This window comes from Atheta coriaria, unplaced genomic scaffold (genome assembly GCF_025399875.1).
Source record: "Atheta coriaria isolate IRGN ID8LTWV9N9 unplaced genomic scaffold, Caltech_Dcor_3.1 hic_scaffold_8_pilon, whole genome shotgun sequence".
Taxonomy (NCBI): domain Eukaryota; kingdom Metazoa; phylum Arthropoda; class Insecta; order Coleoptera; family Staphylinidae; genus Dalotia; species Dalotia coriaria.
The window spans coordinates 6,424,554-6,448,655 of record NW_027045450.1 but is presented as its reverse complement, the minus strand read 5'-3'; the positions used below and the strand labels follow the sequence as shown (position 1 = coordinate 6,448,655).

The window sequence follows — 24,102 nt, the reverse complement described above, 5'->3', positions numbered from 1 at the left end:
TTGAGAATCTCGAACAGTTTCGAATATTCACGAGAATATCAACGCTGTCAAAATGTTTATTTTGGTTTGTACTTTGTGTCGTACAGAAAAAATAGGTTATTCTAATATTATCATCTGATTTATCTTATCTGCTGTCTGCGCTTATCAGACACGCTGCTGAAACAAAGCAGCTGTCTGATGAAAATGTTGTTTTTGAATACATGTTGATCGTGCAAAGTCGTGCGGGTGGTGCGCATGCGCACCGCGGGCTGATTCATTGTGCAAGCCGAAAGTAAACCAAGTAAACGAAAACGAGCAAACGAAGCAAAGCAAAGGCAAGTTGGAGGTGCTGAGAGTGTGAATTAGCGCATCGCGATCGTGATCGTCATCGAGTAAATTAAATGCGCGCCCAGCACTCCGCCGTCAGCAAGAACGGGTGTGTATAGCGACTCGCGGGTGGGCAAAGACAGCATTTCCCGCATCCGCAGGTGCAAGATGGCGGTGTCAAGATAGTTTTCTCTCGGCGATAATAAATCAAAGGGCGGTTTTGCGCCCAACTTTCCCGCAACCATGAACGGGCTGAGCTTCAGCGAACTCTGCTGCCTGCTGTGCTGCCCACCATGCCCGAGCCGCATCGCCGCCAAGTTGGCCTTCCTGCCACCCGAACCCACCTACAACTTCATCGCCGAAGTCAACGGCAAATACTCCGTGGAGTTAACAGCGCGTGCTGAATGGCAATTCTCCGACCACGATAAAGAAAACGTCGAGGGTTTCTACACGCGCACGCAGCGCGGTAATAAAATCGCGTGCGTCTTCGTCCGCTGCAGCAGCACAGCACGTTTCACAATCCTCTTCTCGCACGGCAACGCTGTCGACCTGGGGCAGATGAGCACCTTTTACCTTAATCTAGGCTCTAGTATCAACTGCAATGTCTTCGCGTATGATTACTCCGGTTACGGACAAAGTGCAGGCAAGCCGTCGGAGAAGAATCTCTACGCTGATATTGAAGCTGCTTGGCAAGCATTACGCACCAGGTATGGAATCAGCCCGGAGAATATCATCCTCTACGGGCAGAGTATCGGAACGGTGCCTACAGTTGACCTGGCGTCGCGGTACGAAGTCGGTGCTGTCATTCTACACTCGCCGTTGATGTCCGGCATGCGAGTTGCGTTTCCAAACACGAAACGGACGTGGTTCTTTGATGCCTTTCCTAGGTAAGTTGATTGGTTATTTTTGATTGTACAATTTGATTGATTGTTGATGGATTTGTTGCAGTATTGATAAAGTTCCCAAAGTAACTTCTCCCACACTGTTGATTCATGGTACTGAGGATGAGATTATAGACTTTACACATGGGAGGACCATCTTTGAGAGGTGTCCGAAAGCTGTGGAACCATTATGGGTCGAAGTAAGTAAAAATTTAGTTTTTGGTTGATAACTCAAAAACTATATTAGTTACAGTGAAAATTCTTTCATAATTTTATTCAGAGTGATGTTTTACATCTATTCTGAGAGAATTATGTTTGTAGTTTGTTTATTTATTTAGTTATAAACAAAATAAGGTGAATTTTACTTAATTTTATGGTAAAATTGAGGTTTTTTGTTTGTAACTTTGTAAATAATCATGCGATTGGTATAAATTTTGCATTTTGAATGTATAATTTCATGCGGAATTAGCTGGTGAAAGAATTATTATTGTATCTCTTATCGTTTCTATGCAATCACCTAAAGTATAAAAGAATGTATTACTTTTTATTATGATTTTTTGGATAATTCAAAAATTATTTGAATTTAACTTAATATTCTTTCATAATTTGATTCTTTATTTAATTGTACATATACTTTGAGAAAATTATGTTTATAACATTGTTATTTCATGAGTTATAAACAAAATAAGTTGTTTTTTACTTGTTTTTACAGTATATTCAACTTTTTTGTCTGTAACTTTGTAAATAATCAGCCGATTTGTATAAAATTTACATTTTAAGTGTATAATTTCGTACAGAATTAGCGGATGAAAGAATTATTATTGTATCTCTTATTGCTTTTACGCAATAATAAAAAGTGCAGGTAAAAGTAATGTTTTTGATGGTTTTTCGTTGATGATTCAAAAACTATTCAAGTTAGACTAAAAATTCTTTCATATTTTAATTCTGTATCTAATTCTGCATATATTCTGAGAAAATTAACCTTTTATCTTTGTTATTTAATGAGTTATAAACAAAATAAGTTGTTTTTACTTGTTTTTAAAGTATATTCCACTTTTTCGTCTGTAACTTTGTAAATAATCAGTCGATTTGCATAAATTTTACATTTTAAGTGTATAATTTCATACAGAATTAGCTGATGCAAGAATTATTATTGTATCTGTTATTGTTTTTATGCAATAACAAAAAATACATATGAAAGTAATGTTTTTGATGATTTTTTGTTGATAATTCAAAAACTATTCAAGTTAGACTAAAAATTCTTTCATATTTTGATTCTGTATCAAATTCTGCATATATTCTGAGAAAATTATGCTATTATTGTTGTTATTTAATGAGTAATGAGTAAAATAAGTTGTTTTTTACTTGTTATCAAAGTATATTCAACTTTTTTGTCTGTAACTTTGTAAATAATTATTCAATTCATACAAATTTAACTTTATAAACACAGAATTTAATACTGAATACTTTGCTGAAAGAATTATTATTATATCTCTTCCCGTTTTTGTTTAATAACAAAAATATATAAATATTAACATTTTCTGATTATTTTTTATAGGGCGCAGGTCATAACGACGTGGAACTCTACCCGGCCTACTTGGACAGACTGAAGAAGTTCGTGAACGTGGAGCTGGTCAACTGACATCAGCTGGTCGGCGGCGGCGCTGGCGGCGGCGGAGGTCTAAGCGCATCAGACGAATGCACAGCGAGCCTAGGCGCTGCATCCGGCGCATCAGACTCACCCGCAGCGGCCGAGAAGCTCTTCTAGCCCAAGCCGGTGGGCCCGGCCGCCGCCGCCCCCGAGCGCCCGGAGCCCGCCCTTCAATCCCCGCTGCACCTACCCGAACGCCCACGCTCCGCCTCAGCGCGCAGCTCACCTCGAGCGCAGCTCAAGACCGCGCCGAAGACGCGCTCACTGCCCGTATGCAACGGCGGCGGCAGCGGCGGCGCCCCAACCAGCATTTCAACGTGCGTGAGTGCGTGCCGGTGCCCCATTCTGGAAACCACCTGCTAGCGAACCACCCACACACACACAAAATACACACTCAAACGTAAATAAATTAACAAATAAACAAAACCAGAGAAAAGAAAAGAAATACCTAAATACTTAAAAAAAAAACACAATTGACGCTCGAGTCAACAATAATAATTTTAATTCACTTTAAATGATAAATTAAAACCAAGCGGTTCTATGCTTGATCAATATATTGGTCATTCACATGACTAGTGACAATCTTTCTCCGAAAAGTGAGGCAATATTGCAGTGAGACGCGTGCTAATATCAATATTAATCACACCCTTCTAACCAGTTTTGCAACAATGAATTATATGAATTATATCATGATCTCATTCTTGCGCGATTCTCCTTGAATCGCAGAAAATTCTTTTCATTTTTTTTGTGCAATCAAAGCAAGCAAATCGATCAACCAGCCGGAATGAAACAAGAGATTGGAAGCGGATGTAACTCGAAGCTATCTAAGTGTGTTCATGTTCACATAAGTTTGTTGTCGGTGTAAGCTGTTTCTACCGTATCTAAGATTTAAAACATATTGCTCAAGGAATGTTTGGCGAGAAATGACTGCCCCCTTCATTTGGTTTTCAACTTCGAACTCCACATATACTTAATTATCAGTTAGCGATGCACGAATTTTATTCTTTTTTTGTTAATATTTTGTGTTCTCTACGTCCCAAGATACCTTTGATCGATTGTGATTTGTGATTATGTTTTCGATTCAATGTAAAGCCCTCGAAGCCGGTGGGAAATAAATTCGATTCTGCATCGAACACTGAGAATCTTAACACAATTATCTTGTAAACATCTTGTAATAACGATAGCTTAATATTTAAATTATGGATTATATATGAATATGATGTAAGTGTAATTATACGAAGACGAGGACTTTATTAGGTTGTTTTATAATGCATATAATATACATATTACATACATTTTAAACTTAAGGTTCTAGCACGTAAGGATTTTAGATAGACAACGGATAAATACGTGCGAGTTGTGAGAATGGAGGATGTTTCTCAAGCCAAGCATTTGTGAATTGATATTGATATATAACTTAATCGGTTGTATTCACTTGGATTTTATCGAAAATGTTGGAATTTTTGTTGATTGCGGTGGAGTTTATGGACCAAAATGTATGAAATTTCTGTCTGTGGTTGATTATGGTACAGGTTATGTCCTGATGAAAGAAAATGTCAAAAATTTAAGGTTATGTAGAAGTTATGGCTGTTTTTCTACCAAATTATTGATTTTTGTCGATTTTTCATTGTTTAAACAAAACATGTTTGGTTTAGACACAAAATATTTTGTTTGGTTATAAATATTGTAATAATAGATAAGCACAATCAGTATAAACTCGAACAGAGCGATAATTCTCTAGTTAATCGCATATTAAGTTACATTTTTGTAGATTACAGCGAATTTGATGGATCAAAATGTATGAATTTTCTGTCAGTGGTAGATTATGGTACAGGTTATGTTCTGGTGAAAGAAAATGTCAAAATTTATAGGTTATTGGAAAGTTATGGCAGTTTAACTCGTTGCTTAAACAAAACCTGTTTAATTTGTATACAAAATCTTTTGTTTGATTGTAAATATTGTAATTATTGATAAGCACAATCAATTTGAACTCAAACGGAGTGATAGTAGTCAAGATAATTGCATTTCAAGTGCGTGGATTACATTTTTATAAGGAAACAGCTTATAACTTCTAAACTAATCTTTGAAATTTGATGAAATTTTCAAGATTTCTATTCTATTGTATACTTTATAACCTGACCAAAAGATTTTTCTTAATTTTGATTTTTGTAAAAGTTACAATGATTTTCTTTCTATTTTTGTGCAATATACAAGAAATTCTATGGTTAGGTTATAAATACTGTAATTTTACATTTAAAAAACAATTTTTTGATAAAACCAAGTGAATATAACAAATTAAACGACTGTAACTGTAACTTTGCAATTTATTCTACTAATATTTTGTCTGTTTTCTACTTTCTATGTAAAATGATCAAGAATTATTGTTAGAAGTGAAAAGAGATTACTGCATAGATGAGGTTATGTAGTTAAACGCAACAATTTTGAGGTTGGATTTGGTTACATCGATATACAAAACGAATGCATATCGATAACACAAGTTATTCGGACATAATTGCGTTGTGAACCGATTTAATTTCTAGTTTTGTGTAAAATCATCTGTAAAATGTTTGTTTTGGAGAACATAGACGGTTTTCAAAAGCAACAACAGCAAAACTTATGAATATATTCACTCCTACAGGTGTACATCCTTATAAAAACATGACAAAGCGATTAGAAAACTGAATCACGCATTTCTTTCGATTTTTAATCAAAAAATTCGTCATTGTGTGATTTATTCATGCGTTTCGATTAAATATGCGCAGGTTATAAATTCCAATGAACAATAACATTCTCATTAGTAAGTTTTCTTCGCTAAAGTAACCGACAAGTTGTTAAAAGTTGTTGAAAATGGAAATGTCAGGCAGTTATGATTTGTTAAACGGAACTTATCTACCTATTGAAGAGGATGAAAGTTCCGAGGATGTATGTGAAGCTGAAAAGCAGGAAAACAACTCTGGAAGAAGGTGGAAACATGTATTTCAACGCAAAAACAATTTAAAGAAATCTTTATCACATGATAATGTGTCTGAAGCGTCAAAACCAGGTTATTGGGATGTGTCACTCAATAAATTCGCAAGAGTTTTGCATTTAAAACCACAATCTGATGGTATTACCAACATGCAGTTGAAAGAGAAGGTTCAGAGTGATAAAAAAGTTAAATTTGCTATGTTGAAACAATTGAAATCTGTAAGTTAACCTCACTTTTCATTATTTCAATGTATAATGGTGTTTTTATTTAATTTTTAGTTCATACACATGAAATCAAACGAAATTGAGATTAAAATTCTCATTATGGGTGATAAATCAGTTGGAAAGTCAGCAATCATTCAACGATTTGTTCATGGAACCTTTGATTTTGAAGGAATAGCGGATTGTACAGGTTATGAGACAAAACTGATGAAGTTTCAGAATAATAAACAGTTTTGCCTGCATTTGTTTGAAATATCAGGTAGTAGTCACATTTAAATATATTTTGATTGATTTGAAACAATTTTGTTTTGTTTTTAGGTGATATTAGTGATGCGATTGTTTCACCAACATGTGTTTCTGATTCAATTGGTGCCATTATTGTTTTTGATATAAATGATGATAAAAGTTTCGAATCTATTAAAAACTTGAAGAAGTGTGTTGATTCCAAAGCAAAACTTGCGAAAAGAGGACAAATTCCTTGTTTACTCATAGCTAGCAAGGTAATAATTATGTTTTTTTGTATTGATTGACAATATATTGTGCATTTTTTACATTTTTATATGTTTTTAGTGTGATTCGCCGGATATTACGTTTGATATGTGTGAATTGGACGATTTTTGTTCGAAACAAGGCATTCAGGCATGGTTTGACACTTCAGCTAAGAATGATTTCAATATTAAGAACGCTTTTGTGTTCTTAATGCAATGTATTCTCAGTGAGCAAGGAGGATTTAGTTCTCTGGGTTTGATGATGGACAAAAAGAAGTGTCTGAGTAATGTTAAGATTAGTTTTCGTCGGAGGAATCATTTATATGATGAGGAAAGCACAACAATGCTTTAATAAAATAATTATTATGATTTTTAGGTTAACTTAGGTAAGGCACATAACCTTATTTTAAGGAAATTTTGTTTTTTGTTTCTTTAATAATCCAAGAAATGAAAATGATAGGTTTTAGTATAACTTATGAATAGGTTTTACTTAATATAATTTATGAGGAGAATAAATCAATGTTGTTGTTGCAAACACATTTATTTGCTGAATTTGAAGCAGGTAATAAATAATAGGTAGATATACTTGTTTTGTTTACTTTTCTATAATTTTACGATCGGAGTAGTTGTTTGTTTCTTTCTTGGCGATTTTCTGTTGTAATTTTTAAGTAGGAAGTGAAAAATGTCACAAATCACGGTTAATTACCACGAAAACTGCTATATATACCAAAATACAGCAGGGAAACAGACATCAGTTCCTGAATACTTCGAACAACGTTCAAAAAATACTGAAACATGTCTCCATTTGTTGTGATCGCCGCCATCTTGGCTCGTAAGTTATAACAACACAAAAGCTTATTAAAAATTATATTTCTTCTTCTTGTTTTTATTTTTAAACTTTCAGTTAGTGGAGCTATTTTGACTAATGCACAAAAAGTCCCTGGAATTGATGATGCCATGGAGAAGCAAATCTGTGGAGTTGCCAATCAAGTCACTGATGTTTTCGAATTTGCAATGAATCAAATATTGAATGATAACCTCTTCAAGGGAATGTTTGATGAAGATTTCAAACCAGGTATGAAATTATAGCTAAATACTTTTGTTTTGGTTTGAAATTATAATTTTAAAACATTTTTTATTTAGATTTGGCACTTGTTACCTCAGAGAAATTCTATTTGTTCATCAAGAACTTGATGTATGATGTCTACCGCCAGATGAGAGCTACTGTCAACCCACAAATTGGCACAACAGTTTTCGATGAGAATATGAGTGAATTCCTTCGTGGCGCTGAAGAATCCCGTAATTATTTGATATTATGAACGCCCAATTAATTGCAATTAACTTATTTTTTTCTTGTTTTAGTTGAAACAATTATTGGGGCACTCGATTAACTGAATGTTGATGAATAATGAAGATTTAATAACGACGTATTGGTTTAATTTCGCACTTACTTATAATATGTAAATAAATATCTAGTTCAAGCATTAATAAAGCATTGTTTTTACAAAGAATATTGTTTTTGATTATTTCCTTTGATGGTTGTTAATAGAAACCTCTTAAGTTACATTCTTATAAATATGTAAATAGAATTTCTGTATTTATTGCAATAAATACTTATTTTCTTAAGTTAATATTATATTTTTAACTTTTTTTTCATACAACAGAACTTATTAAATGTAGAAAGACGTGCAATGAATAAACAAACAAAAATTGATACATGATTTGATGTTATAATTGATATTGATGAATATATTAATATGAATAACCCCGCCTTACAAATACATTTGTATAACGTGATGTCCTTTTCGAAGAGCTTCTTTCCTAAGCCTCCCTCTTCAGGTAAATGTATTCTGCTGTGTAATAATCTAAATTGCTTTTAAATTGTTATTTACAAGAATGCAAATGGTGGTATAGAATAGTTATTGCAATACATGTTTAATTTTTCTTCCATAATCTAGTATTTATCTCTTTTAGTAGTTTATTACATATTACATAACTTGCGTTTTAGAGTTTAGCTAGTGCTTGAAGCTGCCTTGAAATTGTTTCTCAATTTGTACTGAAGATCCCTCATGAATGTTGTAATGCTGGCCAATTGACCAATTGCATATATTTATTAGTATTGTATAATTTTGATTAAAACATTTGAAATTTGACTGTAATATATCTGATAATATTGCTCATATTGCTCCTATCTCACATATCCTTGGCAAAAGCCCAAAATCCGAATAATTTTGCGACTAATCCAGCTTAATTTCAGTTAAATTTTTGCATGTACTAATGTACCAAGATGTTCAAGTGGTTTTAAATCACAAAAATTAACAAATTCGCACGCCATCACATTTTAATTCGCTATCTTGTTGCTTTTATCAAAAAAATTATATTAATATTATCTATATTCCTGTTTTCGTTCGGTTGGAGTATATCCATAACAAAATAATAACACATTAACATAATTTGTAGCAACAATAAATCACAAATTGTAATTTTAACTACTTTAAGAAATAATTACTATATTTTTTATTGAATAAATGCCACTGTTGTTTACATTTTAAGTATTCAATGAGTGAAGTATTTGTTTGAACTTGTTTGTTTTGCATTTCCGCCATTTTCCGTTATAATTTTCACTTGTGATGTGAAAAATGCCACAAATCATGTGTTACTCACTTTGCAAAATAGTATATATACCAGAATACAGCAATGCAACAAACATCAGTTACTGAATACTCGAAAGAACATTCAAACAACATCCAAACATGTCTCCGTTTATTGTGATCGCCGCCATCTTGGCACGTAAGTAAAATCACACTTTCTTTGCACTAAAATAACAATTATTGTTAATATTCTTAATATTTTTTAATCATTTACGGTTAAGATTGATTCAAAATCTCTTTGGGCATAATCTAGTCAAAGATTAATGCTAATTTGTACAAAAATGACAAAATTCACACAAAAAACAGTGAAAAACTTATCAAAACAATCAAAAATACATGTAGGTATATATTAAACAACATGTTTTTTTTTTATTTCAAGTAAATGGTGGAGTTTCCACCAACGCCCAAAAAGTCCCCGGCATTGACGACGCCATGGAGAAACAAATCTGTGGAATCGCCAATCAAGTAACCGACGTATTTGGTTATGGCTACATGCAGCCATTCATGAATGACGCAGCATTCAACAACATGTTTACAGAAGACTTCAAAACAGGTCAGGATACAAAAACACAACCACAACTACATAAAAATCACTTCCAATTAAACAAAACCGAATTTATATAAACAGATTTAACATTCGTCACCTCTGAGAAATTCTACATCTTCATCAAGAACCTCATGTACGACGTCTACCGCCAAATGCGAGCCAACGTCAACCCACAAATCGGCAAACAAACTTTCGACCAAAACATGAGCGAATATCTACGAAGCGCTGAAGAACACCGTAATTATTTCTTTCCCTTTAAGCCATACATTGATTAACTTGTCTTTTTTCTTCCTTCTATTTATTTAGTTGAAAACATCATCGATTCCATCGAAAACAAAGGTCAACCACAATAAAACCTGAAAAAACCACCAAATATCACACTTTATTACTTAAAGTTTTATACTTAAATAAATATCTAGTTCAAGCATTAATACTCTTCAATAACATTTAATTATCCATACTTTAATTCATGGCTTTTCCAACAAATACATCTCATACAACTCCTTATTCTTATACTCATTATCCCCAAACTCCGGCACACATTTCAACTCAACAATCTCATCAAACCCTTCCTCAACACTCGGCTCTTGAAACCCCTTATAAAACGAATGTATAATAATATCCGTAACATTCACATGTTCCTCTTTGGTCAACTCACGAAATTTATTATTATGCATCGCTCTGCTTTTCTCCACCTTCATGTGAAAACATCTACAAGGTACTTTGAAGCTCTTCGCTACTTCTATGAACCTCAATCGTGATTCTTTATCTTTATTCGTGTTATCCACAACAACACGCTTGTTATTCTTCAGGGAATCTCTCACTAATTGAATACACTTCTGCCATGAACCTAAATTATCCCTGTTTACATGAATATAACCACTTGGGAGCAGATTCTGCTTGCAAAATGAACTTTTACCTGATGCTGGCGATCCCACCATTAAAATCACTTCTGGTTTTTGACTCAGAGCAAAATTTGTTTGTTTACAAGTTATTTTAGGTTCATACAAGATTTTTACATCTGTATTAGTACATTTTGTGTTCTGGAAGATCTCTTCAGGTGTATAAAACTTTATTTTTAGGTTTTTAGCAAAGAATAAATCAGCAAATGAATGATCCTTGGGAATATTACCTCGTTTAGGCCGTCCTGCTGCATCACCAACATAAAAACACTCAGATTTATCAATTTCTTGGGTGTTTCTTTCTGTCATAGCTTCCCACATGCCTGTACAAGGCTTTCGCATTAGATTTTTCTGTGTGGCTAGGAAAACATGCATCGGAAGTTTGATTTCATTCAATATATCTTCAATCTTTTGTTTGAATTCTCCTCGTTTTGATGTGTCACTACCCAGGGGTGATTGATTACTAAATATAACAAGTTTATAACTTTGGTTGTAGTAATCCAAGAGGATTTTTGGAATGTTTTTGTATAAAATCATCCAATCACTAGGATTCTCAGCGAATTTCTTACCACTTTTTGGTTTGATCAGTGTTCCATCCATGTCAAAAGCAGCTACCTTTGTGTAACTCCTCTCATCATCATTGGGAGTAAACACAAGATGATCTTTGAAGTCTTCCCATTGACCCGTGATCTTTTTAAAAGGACTATCAATCTGATTGTTTGAATTTGTTGTGATATTGAAGAATGATGTGATCTTCTTTGATGTGTCTACTTTGAACCTTTTAGATGCTGATGTGGATGATACTCGGTAAGCCATTTTATCAATTGTGATAATATCTTCTTCTTTTAATTGATAGTTTGAGTTTGGGCATAAACTATATCCATTAAATAATATTGGAGTGTTGGATGTGTGTAAGTTGACGGTGTTTTGTTTCTCATTCAAAGTAACAGTTGTATCTTGTAGTTTTACAGATGATTTTGTTATTGGATGCTCTTCAGTGTCACTGCAAAGATAATACGGCATTATCTTATGATTTATGACCTTTTGGTTTAATAATTTTGAAGGTTTTTATTGTTAAAAACAAATAAAAATTCAATAAGGTTAAAATAAGTTATAGTTCATAAATCACCAATAGATGGAGGTAAATGTACGATTTCGAAGTAAAATAATGAAGAATGTGTTGTAAATACGTAAACAAATATTTTTGCAAATACCTAAATAAACTACAACGATAGATTTCAATTCACCAAGTGAAATATGTTAGTATTTGACTGTTTAAACTAGTGAAAACGGTGTTTTCATGTCTTTATTTGCATTTTTAACTGCCATTTTGGCCTGTAAGTTAATTAAACACAAATTTTAACTAATTTAATACTAAATATCTTATATTTTTAGTAAATTATGGTATCCTGGTTGATTCTCGAAGTATTCCCAGCATTAATGAAGCCACACAGGCAAAAATTAACGACATATCTTCAAAAGTTACTGATTTATTGGAATTAAAGATAAATTTCTTTTTAAATGCTGTTCCAATTGATCAATTTGTTCCAGACGACGTTAAAGAAAGTAAGTTTTAATAATTCATCTTGTAATAACAAATTTTATACCATAAAATGTAATTATTTTGTTTAGATGTTGTAAATTCCACTGGAAACTACTATAATGAGTACTTTAGAAACATTTTGGCTGACGCACAACAAATAATGCGCAGAAATGTCCCAAACAAGGACGGAAAAATTGCTTTTGATGGCGTTGTTGATAGTGTTTTGAATCGTGTAAACAACAAATGTAAGTATACATAAAATATACATATTTGTTGTTTATACATTGTTTTTATATTTGTTTTAGTGGATGATGTATTAAATAAAGAAAGAGAGCTCGTAATCAGAGACTAAACTAATAAAAACTAGTTTTGAACAGTTGCAATTTGTAACACTCGGTTTATTAACTTTGTTTCTTTGTTTTTGTTTGTTGTTGTTTGTTTGGTGTATGTTGGGTTGCATCTTCTTACAATATGTAACCGTCGAGTTTTTAGTGCCGTGACGTCTTGAGGTTTAATTCAACTTATCATGCAGTTATTCCTTGAAGACACAACTGTAACTACTACCAGGTATTAAGCAATTAATTTCTCTTTAATTTGATGTATAATTCAACATGCACACTGCCGTGATTGATGTATAATCACAAAATTGAAAAACATGAAAATTTGAACTGGTATAACCTCACTTTTTGTAAGCGTCGGTTATAAAACAAATTTGAACAAAGATTTGCAATTAAACTGCGTCACATATTAAATCAAAGCGTAAATCCCTAATATTAATACGATTTTAATGTACTCGCAAAACTTACAATCGCGTGCGTCGAGGTGTCTTTAAAGTGTTTTTACACCGCTCAGGTGATGATCAAATTATGATTTGATGACTCATTGGATAAACACACGTAATATCCTTAGTACGAAATGTCTAGATCTGCGTGTCACAGATGTTAATTAAACATTGGAATGGACGATGGTCGTTATGTTAACGACAAATGTTGTGGTTGTGGTAAGCGCACCAAAAAAATCGCGCGGATGTACATATAAATTCGATGAGGTTCAATGTTGACCGCCATTTTAGACGTGAACATTGAAGAATATCCATTGTGGATAGTAATAAATTTAAAATGAAGTGTTTTTGGGTAGTGTTGGTTGGATTTTTGAGTTTATCAGCAGCGATTCCTGTTGATTGTAAGTATTTTTGTGTTTTTATTAAAAAATTTAAGAAAATGTTGAATATTTTACTTTATAGATGATATAGATGATGATACACCGATAGTTTTTGTTGATGGTGATGATCTTGATGAATATGTGAGGTCTAGTAGAGCTGCAGCCAGGAAAGGTGATGCTGGTGGTAAATATTCGGGATTAACTGGTGCATATACTGCTGGTTATGGTCAAGGCCAAGGTGTTAGTAGTATTGGAAGTGTTGGAGGAGGATTCAGTGGTAGTTCAGCAACTGTAACCGGAGCTGGTTATGGTAATGGTTATGGAGGTGGTAATACAGGGCATAATCATCGCCCTCATCATGGACATAATCATGGATATCCTGGTGGAGTAAATGGAGGTGGTAATGGAGTTGGAGGAGGATATGGAGGTGGATACGGCGGTGGTTTTGGAGGAGGTGGAGGAGGCGGCGGCGGCGGCGGTGGAGGTGGTGGAGGAGGAGGAGGTGGTCAAGGAGGCGGCGGTGGATATGGAGGAGGACAAGGAGGCGGAGGTGGTTATGGAGGTGGGTTCGGCGGTGGTAAAGGTCAAGGAGGTGGATATGGCGGCGGTAAAGGTCAGGGAGGTGGTTATGGAGGCGGTCAAGGCGGTGGTTTTGGAGGAGGTTTTGGGGGTGGACATGGTGGTAATAATGGATACCCTGCCGGCCCAGGTTTTGGCAGTGGAGGTGGGAAGGGTGGTGCTTTTGGTTCAGCATCCGGAAGTGGTAATTCAGAATCTAGCGCGACAGCAAACACACAAAATTTTAACAATGGTGGGCTTTCTGGTTCCTCTTCTTCAGCAAGCGCGCATAGTGTTAGTCAAGGCGGTGGTTTCGGAGGTGGGTATGGCGGAAGGCCAGGTTCAGGAAGTACAGCTATAGCAAACGCAGTGGCACAATCAGGGCGTTGACATCAACACTGGTTAAAAATAAAAGAAAAACAGTGAAGTAATTTATGTATTCTAAAATGTCTGCACGCAATAAACGAATTAATAATATAAATATGATAATACAAAACATGGTAAAACAACTAACAACTATTTAAGTGTGGTTTGTTTATATTCTAAGCAAACAGCCTTGGCTTTGTAATTTACAATGTGTTTTTCAAATTCATTATTGGATAAACATTAGGTAAGACGCTTTTAAATTTGCAATTAGCAAAACGAATAGTCGAAAAGAGTAAATATTTACTTGTCGCGTATTTCTAGGTAAATTAATACGTGCCAATTCTAAAAAGTCATATAATATTTAAGCAAAACAACAAAAAATAAATTTTGCGGTACTTTAACTTAAGAATATTATGTATAAATTGGTATAACAGTAAAACAAAAGTTGCAAGTTAAATTAAAATTATGCTTTTTTAGAATGAGTCTAAAAAAAGTTTGGAAAAATTGTATTATTAATTAAAAGAGTGGTTTTAGTTTTCCGGGTATCAAGTAAATAAGTAGAAGTAACTTGTTTATGTAATTTTATCACATGTTTTGAGTTTTGAACATATTTGGAATTTCCAAAAGCACGTCGTGGAAAACAAAACGGTTTTTCATCATTTCCTTGAAAAACTTTTACACGTATGTCATAAAATCTAACCAAAACAATTGTTTGTTCAAGTGCTATCACAAAACTAACCGAAATAATGCTAGAAATCTCCTAAAATCGTTTAAAAACTAATTATTTTATAGCAAAACTTGAAAGAAAAGTACAACTAGTTGCCTATGATCAGACTAGATTTTGCTAAAATACTCATTTAGTGACCTCTCTAGCCTCCTAGACTAAACTCAATCAACTAAAAAACTAAACAGACCCGTACTAATAATATTCTCTCTCTAAACTCTTCACTACTACAACTTATAATACTTATCAATCAAATATTTTCATTCATAATTCATAAATCTCCAATAATATCGGAAGCCTCATATCCATACAAAGTAACAACACAACATTAACAATAAATAGCCCGAGATAAACCTAAGTTTATGACTTGACTTTTATTGCATTTATTTAGTTGATACATCTCCAAAACCCACTGTCACACTATCAAAATCAATGTGTGTGACCATCGACCACAACATTACAACATTTTACGATGCACTTTTACGGCATAAATCGAAAGTGCACCCCCCTCGAAATATTAATTTCCATATGTAACAAAACACCACTCGCCTTACCAAATAAAAACCCATTGTTGCGGCCATTGTCCAATGCTTTATGTCCGTCTGACTTTCCTCCACTATCTAATCATAAATATCACATAAATCGAGCGTATTTATGAGCCACTTTATTAGTGATGCCCTCGCATTAATGCGCACGCAATAAACATCTTCAAACTAGGTTATGTCTTATTAGTATCACCCGAGAGTGGTGTGGTAGTACCACTCTGGGGCCAATTCGACGATTTAATCGGGTATTTACATGCGACTTGTGCAATCGTATCAGTTTATCGTCGTATTATCCACGTATTAAGTAATTGCGTCGTGCGATTGACGCAACCCACATTACAATTTCATTTTCTTGTTTGGTGGCTGTAATAAACTAGCGGAAAACACGCAATACACGCTGATAATTGTCGAATTTATGATTGCAGCGTGCGTTTGAGGCGCCTTTAATGCGTGTTTTCTGTTCGGCTACACGCTGAATGGTTTTATCTTGTTGGGTGTTGTGAAAAGTGAATTTCTTTGTTTGTCTATTTTAAGGTAGTTAAATTTTACGAGCGTGCCCCCTGCTGGCGGCGTCGGCTTCGAAGGGTGTAAACGGTGTAAACTCGGGAAACCTCTTAACTAATCTCGCCGGAGCGGACCATCCGACAGACAAACCCTTATTGTTTGGGCGCGTCTGAAATATGTGTCGGCATTCCTCTCGCCGAGCAAAACAAAAAAAACATAGAAAATCGTCGAGAGATGAAAGAAAAGTGTCGCTAAATTATCGTAGTGGTGGCTAGGAAAACAATGTCGGGAGGAGATTAATTATGAAGCGTGCAACGGGCGAGAGATTTATTTGGAAAATACGCTGTGACGCGCGGGGAAAGGGGAAAGTTTGTTTTTTTATTCAGTGCTAATGCAACACACTTATCAAAACATTTCAGAGTGAAATTAATAGGTTTGGAAAAAATGTTTTATTGCATTTTTTGCTAGTTTTTTTCGTTAGAATTCGATTTTTTTGTTTTTTTTTTCGGTTATAATTGATGGGTTTTTGCAAAAAAATCGCAAAATGTGTTTTTTAAGCAAGTAATTTTAAAAAACATTGAAAATTATTTTATAAAATTGTTGAATAAACTCCAAAATGGTCTAAAACATAAATTATCTTTTGTCTCTGATAAATATTATTGTCTTATTATTTTAAGACTAATAATTTTCTTGTTTTTGTTTGAAAAAACGCAAAAATAGAAAAATACGCGTTTTTTGCCGAATTTTTTTTTAAATTGAAAAAAATTGGTTAAAAAGCAATTTATTTTCTTCGATTCTTTATTATTATTATTCTAGTAACAAATTATATGCAAATTGTGATTTTGACGATGATTATTGATGAATTATTGAGAAATGATTGATGAATTATTGATAAAATTCCGAAAAAATAATTTTTCATCAAAATATCACGAATTTTCTAATAGAAAACGGTGAAAATGACCAAAAAAAAATTGATACTCAAAAAAATGAAGTTTTAATTTTCTATTATTATTTTATATATTTTTGGCACACTTAAGTAGATTTTCTCCTTAAAACTTGACAGATTGACGTAATGTTTACTACTTACTCTTACAACTGTTCAATATTAGAAGCTGAAACGGAAACTCAAATATTATCTTAAATAGCAGCAACATTGTATCTAGTACTATTAAACACACCACATACAGGGTGGTCATTTAGTCATTTATTCATTTGGTCATTGGTCAAATACTGATAAGTAATAAAAGTTAAAGATATCAATTAAATATCACATCGCTGTCGTCGAGATTTTTAACGACGCGTTCCCTGCGCATTTAAGTATCTACTTGTACATACGAATATCTAGAAACATATCGTCATTGACTCCGCGCGCCTGATCGTAAAACATTCCCGGCTTCCAGCCAATAACGGTGATAAATCATAAAGCGATCGTTGTAAATATTTTTTATGCGCGACTCGCGCCCTAACGAGTCAGATTGACACGAAGATTGGTGACAACATTAGCCGAGGAATCAGGCGAAGTAAAAGAAGAAGAGAAGGAATAAGAAAAAGAAAAAGAGAAGAGAAGAAGATCGTTTACACGATGTGTACGTACAAGTACAAGGGCTGCGTCTGGGACATGGCATGCTTTATTGAGCATTGTCGTCTCTGCAAGTGCAACATCTATTGTGGAGGCGTCGCCATGAATTCGAAAAATTGAATAAATAGACGCGCGCGCGACTTACATGGGGCTAGAAATCGAACACCGCGCAGTTGGGCAGTGTGTACAGATCGGGAATGAATCAGCAGTGCACTTGCTATTGGTGTATTGGAGGGCCTTATCAATAATAATCCAATGGGAAAAAGAAAAAGAAAGTATTCGGGACGCAGGCAGCAACAACGCCACGCTTTGATTTATCGACGATCAATGGTGGCGTTGAGTAAATTATGAAAGCGTAAAGAGTGCCGCATGCGGCGATGTTTTTGTTAGCGCGCATCTCCAATGACAGCGCACAGGTATTTAGCCCACGGCGGATATAATTAGATCGACTTTCTTCCTCACACGCTCGCGCACGGCCCGCACGCATGTCCCACGAGAGATTTTAGAGTTTAGATGCGTTAGATGTACTTGTGGGATGAAATCTGGAGGTATTTTGGTTATATTACCATTTTTATGGTGAAAAATTGCATTGGACAATGCTTTGAGTTGCAGTATAAGTACCGAACATAGGTGAAAACATTGATATTAAGGGTTTTATTGATATTTACTAAATTATTATTGATCCTTTTGAGGTTTTTTTCTTAAAGTATTTTTCGTAATTATTAATTTTTTGGTTAGAATTGACTTGGGGAATATTGCCAATGCTTTGAGTTGCGGTATTAGTACCGAACATGACTTTTACAATGTCTTGGTATGTTATAGTAAGTAAAGTAACGTGTTATGCACACATTTTGATAGTTTAAGGCATAAAACTTAAACTTTAGGTCGTAATTGATGAATGATTGACAAATGATTGATTTAAGAGCAGATATTTTATTTTTCCAATAATTTTATCAATCTATTCTTATAATTATTCTTTTCAATTTATTTTTATCTTCTAAAATTGCTTGTGGAAATATTGCCAATGCTTTGACTTGCGGTATAAGCACCGAACATGACTTAAAAACCACTTTTTAGGTGTTTAATTGATAAGATTACATTTCATTTGCAAAATTTTGATTTTTAATCTAATAATTAATGTTTTTAAATTTTCTTTGAAAAATACCCTCTGTTTGACTTGCGATATAAATCCCGAACACGTCGTTTAATACGTGAATCAATAATTTTTCAATTTTCCTGTTTGTGTAGGTGTGATTCAATAACGAAATGGCCAATAATACGATAATGATAATGACATTGAATTTAACGCTGCGACGTGGTCGTTGCTCCCGCATATTGTAGTGAATCGCGCAAACGCACGCGAATTGCATAATCAACGACGAACGACACTACACTTTGATATACGACCCATGCATCGCATGCGGCCGGCCGCATCGCAACGGCGGTTGCGCGACTTTCCTCACGTACGCTATTTGCGAATCGCTAACTGGATCAACAGTATCAACAGCCTGCGCGTACGTTTGACGTTCAATTTGCATAACAATGTGAATCATCATCACCACGGATCACTACGGCGTTCTTTTCTTTCTTTTCTGATGAATTCGTAATTGGATATCGTTGGATATCGCAAATTGAAAGTTTTGCATGTTGCGTGCATATTTTTTTGCAAAATTGCGGATTTAAGTTGTTGCTAATTGCATTACGAGTATTTGGATAGTTTTGTGTTGTTGACGCTAATTGAGTGGAAGTTTTTTGACCGATAAGCTGCGGAATATTTTGATGACATAAATTTTTACGCAAATAATTTCGATTGAATTTTATTATCGATGGAGAGTTGCCATATTTGAGAAAAGTACAATGGATTATTGGTATAATAGGTACTCGTTTAGGAAAATTTACTTCTAAAAAGCACAAAAATAATTCGAATGCATTTTTTCTAAAAACAATTAAAATGTTTACAAAAAAAATTGAATATTTTCTTAATTTTTAAGATATTATTTTCTCGAACATTAAAATTGACCTTAAAAAATCATAAAACAAAGTTGTGTTAGTTACATCATTTATAACTCAAGAACGCCTGGACAGATTTTGATGATCTATGATTTTTTTGGTTTAGCTTCATCTCGATTAGCAGAATAATTATTAAAATATCAAAAATTATTATTTAAAGGGTGTAAAATGAGGGATTGTAGTTTAAATGGTGATTCAATCATAGTTATAGTTACATAATTGAATTCTAGGTGGCGCTAAAGTGCATTATTAGCATTTTTTTAATTTCTTTTAAATAAAATTGCATATTTTATTGATAAAATGGACCAAAACTTTTAATTAATTACATTTTTACTAAAAACTACGAGGACGAAGACGTGAGCAAAAGCTGGTACTTTGTAAAGTAACAATTTTTATGCAAATGTGATTGTTTAACTTGTGATTTATGAATAATTAATGCAGTATTGACGTCGCGTAGTATTTTTTCGTTTGCTTACGTCGGAATAGAAAAACGTATTTTTTCTAGTGAATTTTAAAGTTAAAGTTAAACGTGCGGAAAGTCCAATAAATCATTCGCAAATTAGGTATCCACTTTTAAAAGTTTATTAAAAATATTTAAATATCTAATTATGGAGATAAATTTATAGCAAATTATTAGCAAATGCTGATTATATAATTGGTTATTAACTAATAATTCAAAAATTATTAAAGTCGTATAATTTTTTTCTCATTTCTTAATTTAGTAAGTGAAAAACAAACATATTCTCTCAAATTTCATCAACATAATCATCATAATCATGATCATGAGCCATAAAACTTGCGGAAACTCCAATAAACCATTTGTAAATTCCCGCTTCAAAAACTTTAAAAACTTTACTGGTAATACCACTTCGAATATTTGGCTAGACTCCGCTGACTGTCTCATTGAACGACTTTGAGACTTCTCTGAATACGTCCGAATGCATCCCGCCTGCAACCCGCCACATAATTCACATCCACGTGAGCTCAGACCTCGCGCTCGTTCACAAGCTCATAAGAGTCGTCTCGTGATTTCTATGAATAAAACCTCGCGCAAGTTTGTTTCTCGGAAAGTGATCTATTTTTATTGACGCCGCTCGAAAATACATTATATGATGTTATCATCATCATCATCATATATATTTTAAGTGACCATTCTTCCAGCCGTACACCCACACGTCGCGGTTAAATAATATTCCAATAAATCGCATTGTGTTTTTGTGTTTTACTTCCGAACAAAGCCACTAATACATCTACCACTACGACCCTTTTAAATTATATGTGGGCACGTCATCCACCGCGGCCGTAAAATTTAATTAAGCCTATATCGAGATATCCCCGACGTCGGGGGATGTCGCGCCGGTCGAAAACCTGCTGACGGAAAAATTGCTCTCTCTGCGCGTGTTGTACTCGTATTGTCTGAATGCGTGATATTTCTTTCTTCGGAGTTGCTTTCCATTTAACGGCTGCTTAACACATTGTTTCCGGAATGTCTCTACACGTGTAGATGTGCAGCATATCTCCCCTTTGGTTTCGTTCCGAATTGTTGGGCCTGGAAGTGCAGATTGCACTTTTCTGCCGAGGGAAATAATCACTGGTCTAAATACTCTCTGTCAGTATTATTAGGGGAGTGAAGTTGAGGATTGAGGGTGAAGATTCCAATCGGTAGTGATTTCCGAAAAGGTTTCGACTTTTAATATACCTACACGTTTGTATCCAGTTGACAATTAATTCAAATTACACGAAAACCTAACCGGATTAAAAATAGAAATAAAGTGTTATCTGTGGTTTGGATTTCAAATCAATTTCGAGGCGTTTAAACGTTTAATGAGATCAAATTGCCTTCATAAATAAACACACGTGTATAATTAAACACTCTAGGGTGTTTTATTGCATTCCTAATCATCAAATCATTAAATAAATGAATAAAAAATTTAAAAATATTTTTTGTGTTTAATTATTCATTGGTCTATTAATTATGATGCTTTACGATTTAAGATGCAACGTGTGCATCTTTGGTGTTACACATACTTGTTTTACTGGTGTTACTGGTGTAACTAGTGTAACAACATTTGATTGTAATTATTTTAAACGTTTTGGAAAGTTGCGTGCGTGCATGCGTGCGTACTCGGTAGTAGTGAGTAGAGTTGTGTTTTATTTATTGCGCCGAGCGGTAAAGCGCAGAGTTGCTTGCAGTGCGATTAAATATCATCCGGCTACCAACTGCACACATGCAAGCGATTCTCGAGAGTTGATGCTTTGTTTTGCTTTTACTTTCCGGATTGCATAAATTCAAATTCAATGACAAAAGATTAAATTTATAGCTGGATAGCTGTGGTTTTACGAAATTTAGCTGTAATTTCACTTTTAGGCATTATATTATCTCTTAAGGCATTGCTTTTTGTTGATAAGGCATGTAAATAAGTTATTTATTTATTTATTTTTTTAAATTACTTAGAAATATGCTTGGGGAAATTAGAAGACTTTGGGTTAAATTTAAAATTGCGAATCTTTAAAATTTTATTTTTTATTTTTTGTCTTTTTTGTTAAAATTTTGACATTTTTAGACAAAATTTTATTGTTTTGTAAATTTATAGTATAAAAGCATAAAAAATGCGTTATTTTAAATTTATTTTTAAATTTATTTTTAAATTTGTAGATCGAAAATCTGCTTAAAACTAAAATTAAGGTTTTTATTTTAATTTTTGGCTATTTTTATCAGAATTTTATCATTTTTATGTAGTTTTTTCATCAAAATATTAAGAAAACCAACAAATTTCGTTATAAAAATTATTTTATCATTAAATCTAACGATAACTAACGTTGAGTCATCAAAAAATGAAAATTTGAGATAAAATAATTAAAATTTTGTAATAATTCCTAAGATTTACAAACTCCGACCATAATTTCATAAATTTTTCCCACTTTCCAGTAATAAATTCCTATTTATACATCCATAAATCCCCAATTGAATCAAATCTGATTGCAGATTACATTTGCATTGCAAACGAGCTCAAAAGATACAAATCTTTGATTTTTCGCAAAACTTTTGTTACTTTATCGATTCGCTCGTTACTCTAGCGTGCTTCTTCGCTTTCAATCTCCTCAACCTTCCGCTGGAATTCCTCCGTTCCGCAGTTTTTATGCGCTTCTAACGCGTCTAAGACGCCTGAAGAACGATTAGATATTCAAGCTGTGAGCGCCACGCTGGAAATTATAGCCGAAAGAAGTAATTAAATTAAACGAGCCTCCTGCCTCCTGCAATCAGCGTGCAGCGCTCTACAATTTAACACTCGCACAGTGCAAAAACACACACAAAATAAAAATCTCCGGGAAGAGAACAGAACAGAACAAAACCGAACTCATTAATCAATCTGTGATGTGACAATGTACTCGTAGATGCACAAAGATATTATAATTAAAGGGTGGTTCTCGTCGTGGATGTCCGCAGGGCATTTTTATCATCAAACGAAGACAAATTGGTCTCATTTGTACGATATCACAATCTCCCCGAGAGGAAAATATAAGCCCTGTTAAAAGATAAGGGTTGAAAGCATATTTTTCTCGTTTTTTTTTGGGTTGTGACAAGATTTCAATCACTGTCAAGGGGTGAAATCATGAAATCAATTCGTCAATCACCATCGTTCGACATAACAAAACTCTTGTTAGGCTAGTCACAACATTTCAACTTTGAGACACCAAATGGTCCTTTGTGTTCTTTAAGAAAAGAAAAAGAAAGATTTCTATCGTGGCATGACTTCAAAGCCGCGCCACACTCATTTATAACACAACGCGCCGGAGATGGAGTGATAATTTCGATGAAAATGAGTGAAATGCGTAAACACGACGCACGAAAATAGTTGTAAATCGTGCGCGAAGAGCACACGCTCGTCGACTAATTAATAATTAACACGCGAGTCTGAACCAATAAACATGCGTGCACGGCGAGAAATTCGAATTCAAGTGCGAAAGTTTCTAAATATATCAACGATGCAAGATTCAAGGGCAATTTAGTATCAAAATAAAATATATAGGATTTAATATATTACCTGGTATGGTAGATTATAGGTTTTGTAGGTTATGTGCTGCGTGAATGATAATATTTATTCGAATATTTGCGTAGTTTATGCGTGACGATGGAAAAATCGCGAACGGCGATGTTATCGGGCTGCGACGACACAAAGAACGAAATTCCGCGCGGTGCGAATAGAAAATAGGAAACAACGTTGAATTACAGCCGGCAATAAACCCCATTCACATGCTTCGCCTGCGTTCGTACGCGTGCAGAGTGCCATTTGCGATATTTGTGATTTGTGCAATTTCCAGCCTGGCATAAACGCAAATTAGATAAAATAAACTATTTACACTAAGTAAGTAGGTACTTGCATAATCGGCGAGGAGGTTTCGGTTTGTTTTCAAAATGCAGCAGTATTTTATAAATTCGATGTTTGGTTTTGAGGAATCAGGTCAAAACTGCAGCTGCAATCGGCGAAAAATTTA

The 24,102-nt window shown here is 34.0% G+C and overlaps 6 protein-coding genes across 6 annotated transcripts; 5 read left to right on the top strand and 1 right to left on the bottom strand.

The window, feature by feature from the left end:
* The first annotated feature begins 43 nt into the window (after nucleotides 1-43).
* Nucleotides 44-4,091, top strand: LOC135797837 (alpha/beta hydrolase domain-containing protein 17B). The gene is made up of 3 exons (XM_065310382.1): nucleotides 44-1,193; nucleotides 1,255-1,387; nucleotides 2,746-4,091. Exons 1-3 carry the CDS (start codon nucleotides 550-552, stop codon nucleotides 2,827-2,829), a joined length of 861 nt encoding a protein of 286 aa, XP_065166454.1. The 5' UTR covers nucleotides 44-549; the 3' UTR covers nucleotides 2,830-4,091.
* A 1,476-nt stretch (nucleotides 4,092-5,567) lies between these two features.
* On the top strand, nucleotides 5,568-8,026 carry LOC135797835 (ras-related protein Rab-32-like). Its single transcript, XM_065310381.1, has 7 exons — nucleotides 5,568-6,024; nucleotides 6,085-6,286; nucleotides 6,346-6,527; nucleotides 6,598-7,347; nucleotides 7,420-7,590; nucleotides 7,659-7,814; nucleotides 7,878-8,026. The coding sequence occupies exons 1-4, from the start codon at nucleotides 5,686-5,688 to the stop codon at nucleotides 6,865-6,867; spliced, it is 993 nt and encodes a 330-aa protein (XP_065166453.1). The 5' UTR covers nucleotides 5,568-5,685; the 3' UTR covers nucleotides 6,868-7,347; nucleotides 7,420-7,590; nucleotides 7,659-7,814; nucleotides 7,878-8,026.
* Nucleotides 8,027-9,172: 1,146 nt separating this feature from the next.
* Nucleotides 9,173-10,144, top strand: LOC135797776 (uncharacterized). The gene is made up of 4 exons (XM_065310295.1): nucleotides 9,173-9,305; nucleotides 9,546-9,719; nucleotides 9,795-9,950; nucleotides 10,020-10,144. The coding sequence occupies exons 1-4, from the start codon at nucleotides 9,269-9,271 to the stop codon at nucleotides 10,064-10,066; spliced, it is 414 nt and encodes a 137-aa protein (XP_065166367.1). The 5' UTR covers nucleotides 9,173-9,268; the 3' UTR covers nucleotides 10,067-10,144.
* On the bottom strand, nucleotides 9,246-11,759 carry PNKP (Polynucleotide kinase 3'-phosphatase). The gene is made up of 2 exons (XM_065310297.1): nucleotides 10,175-11,759; nucleotides 9,246-10,069 (listed from the first exon to the last, which is right to left on the bottom strand). The coding sequence occupies exon 1, from the start codon at nucleotides 11,636-11,638 to the stop codon at nucleotides 10,181-10,183; it is 1,458 nt and encodes a 485-aa protein (XP_065166369.1). The 5' UTR covers nucleotides 11,639-11,759; the 3' UTR covers nucleotides 9,246-10,069; nucleotides 10,175-10,180.
* A 32-nt stretch (nucleotides 11,760-11,791) lies between these two features.
* LOC135797777 (uncharacterized) lies at nucleotides 11,792-12,548 on the top strand. The gene is made up of 4 exons (XM_065310296.1): nucleotides 11,792-11,952; nucleotides 12,011-12,181; nucleotides 12,248-12,403; nucleotides 12,464-12,548. Exons 1-4 carry the CDS (start codon nucleotides 11,916-11,918, stop codon nucleotides 12,508-12,510), a joined length of 411 nt encoding a protein of 136 aa, XP_065166368.1. The 5' UTR covers nucleotides 11,792-11,915; the 3' UTR covers nucleotides 12,511-12,548.
* A 590-nt stretch (nucleotides 12,549-13,138) lies between these two features.
* Nucleotides 13,139-14,267, top strand: LOC135797440 (uncharacterized). The gene is made up of 2 exons (XM_065309805.1): nucleotides 13,139-13,340; nucleotides 13,402-14,267. The coding sequence occupies exons 1-2, from the start codon at nucleotides 13,277-13,279 to the stop codon at nucleotides 14,265-14,267; spliced, it is 930 nt and encodes a 309-aa protein (XP_065165877.1). The 5' UTR covers nucleotides 13,139-13,276.
* Nucleotides 14,268-24,102: the final 9,835 nt, after the last annotated feature.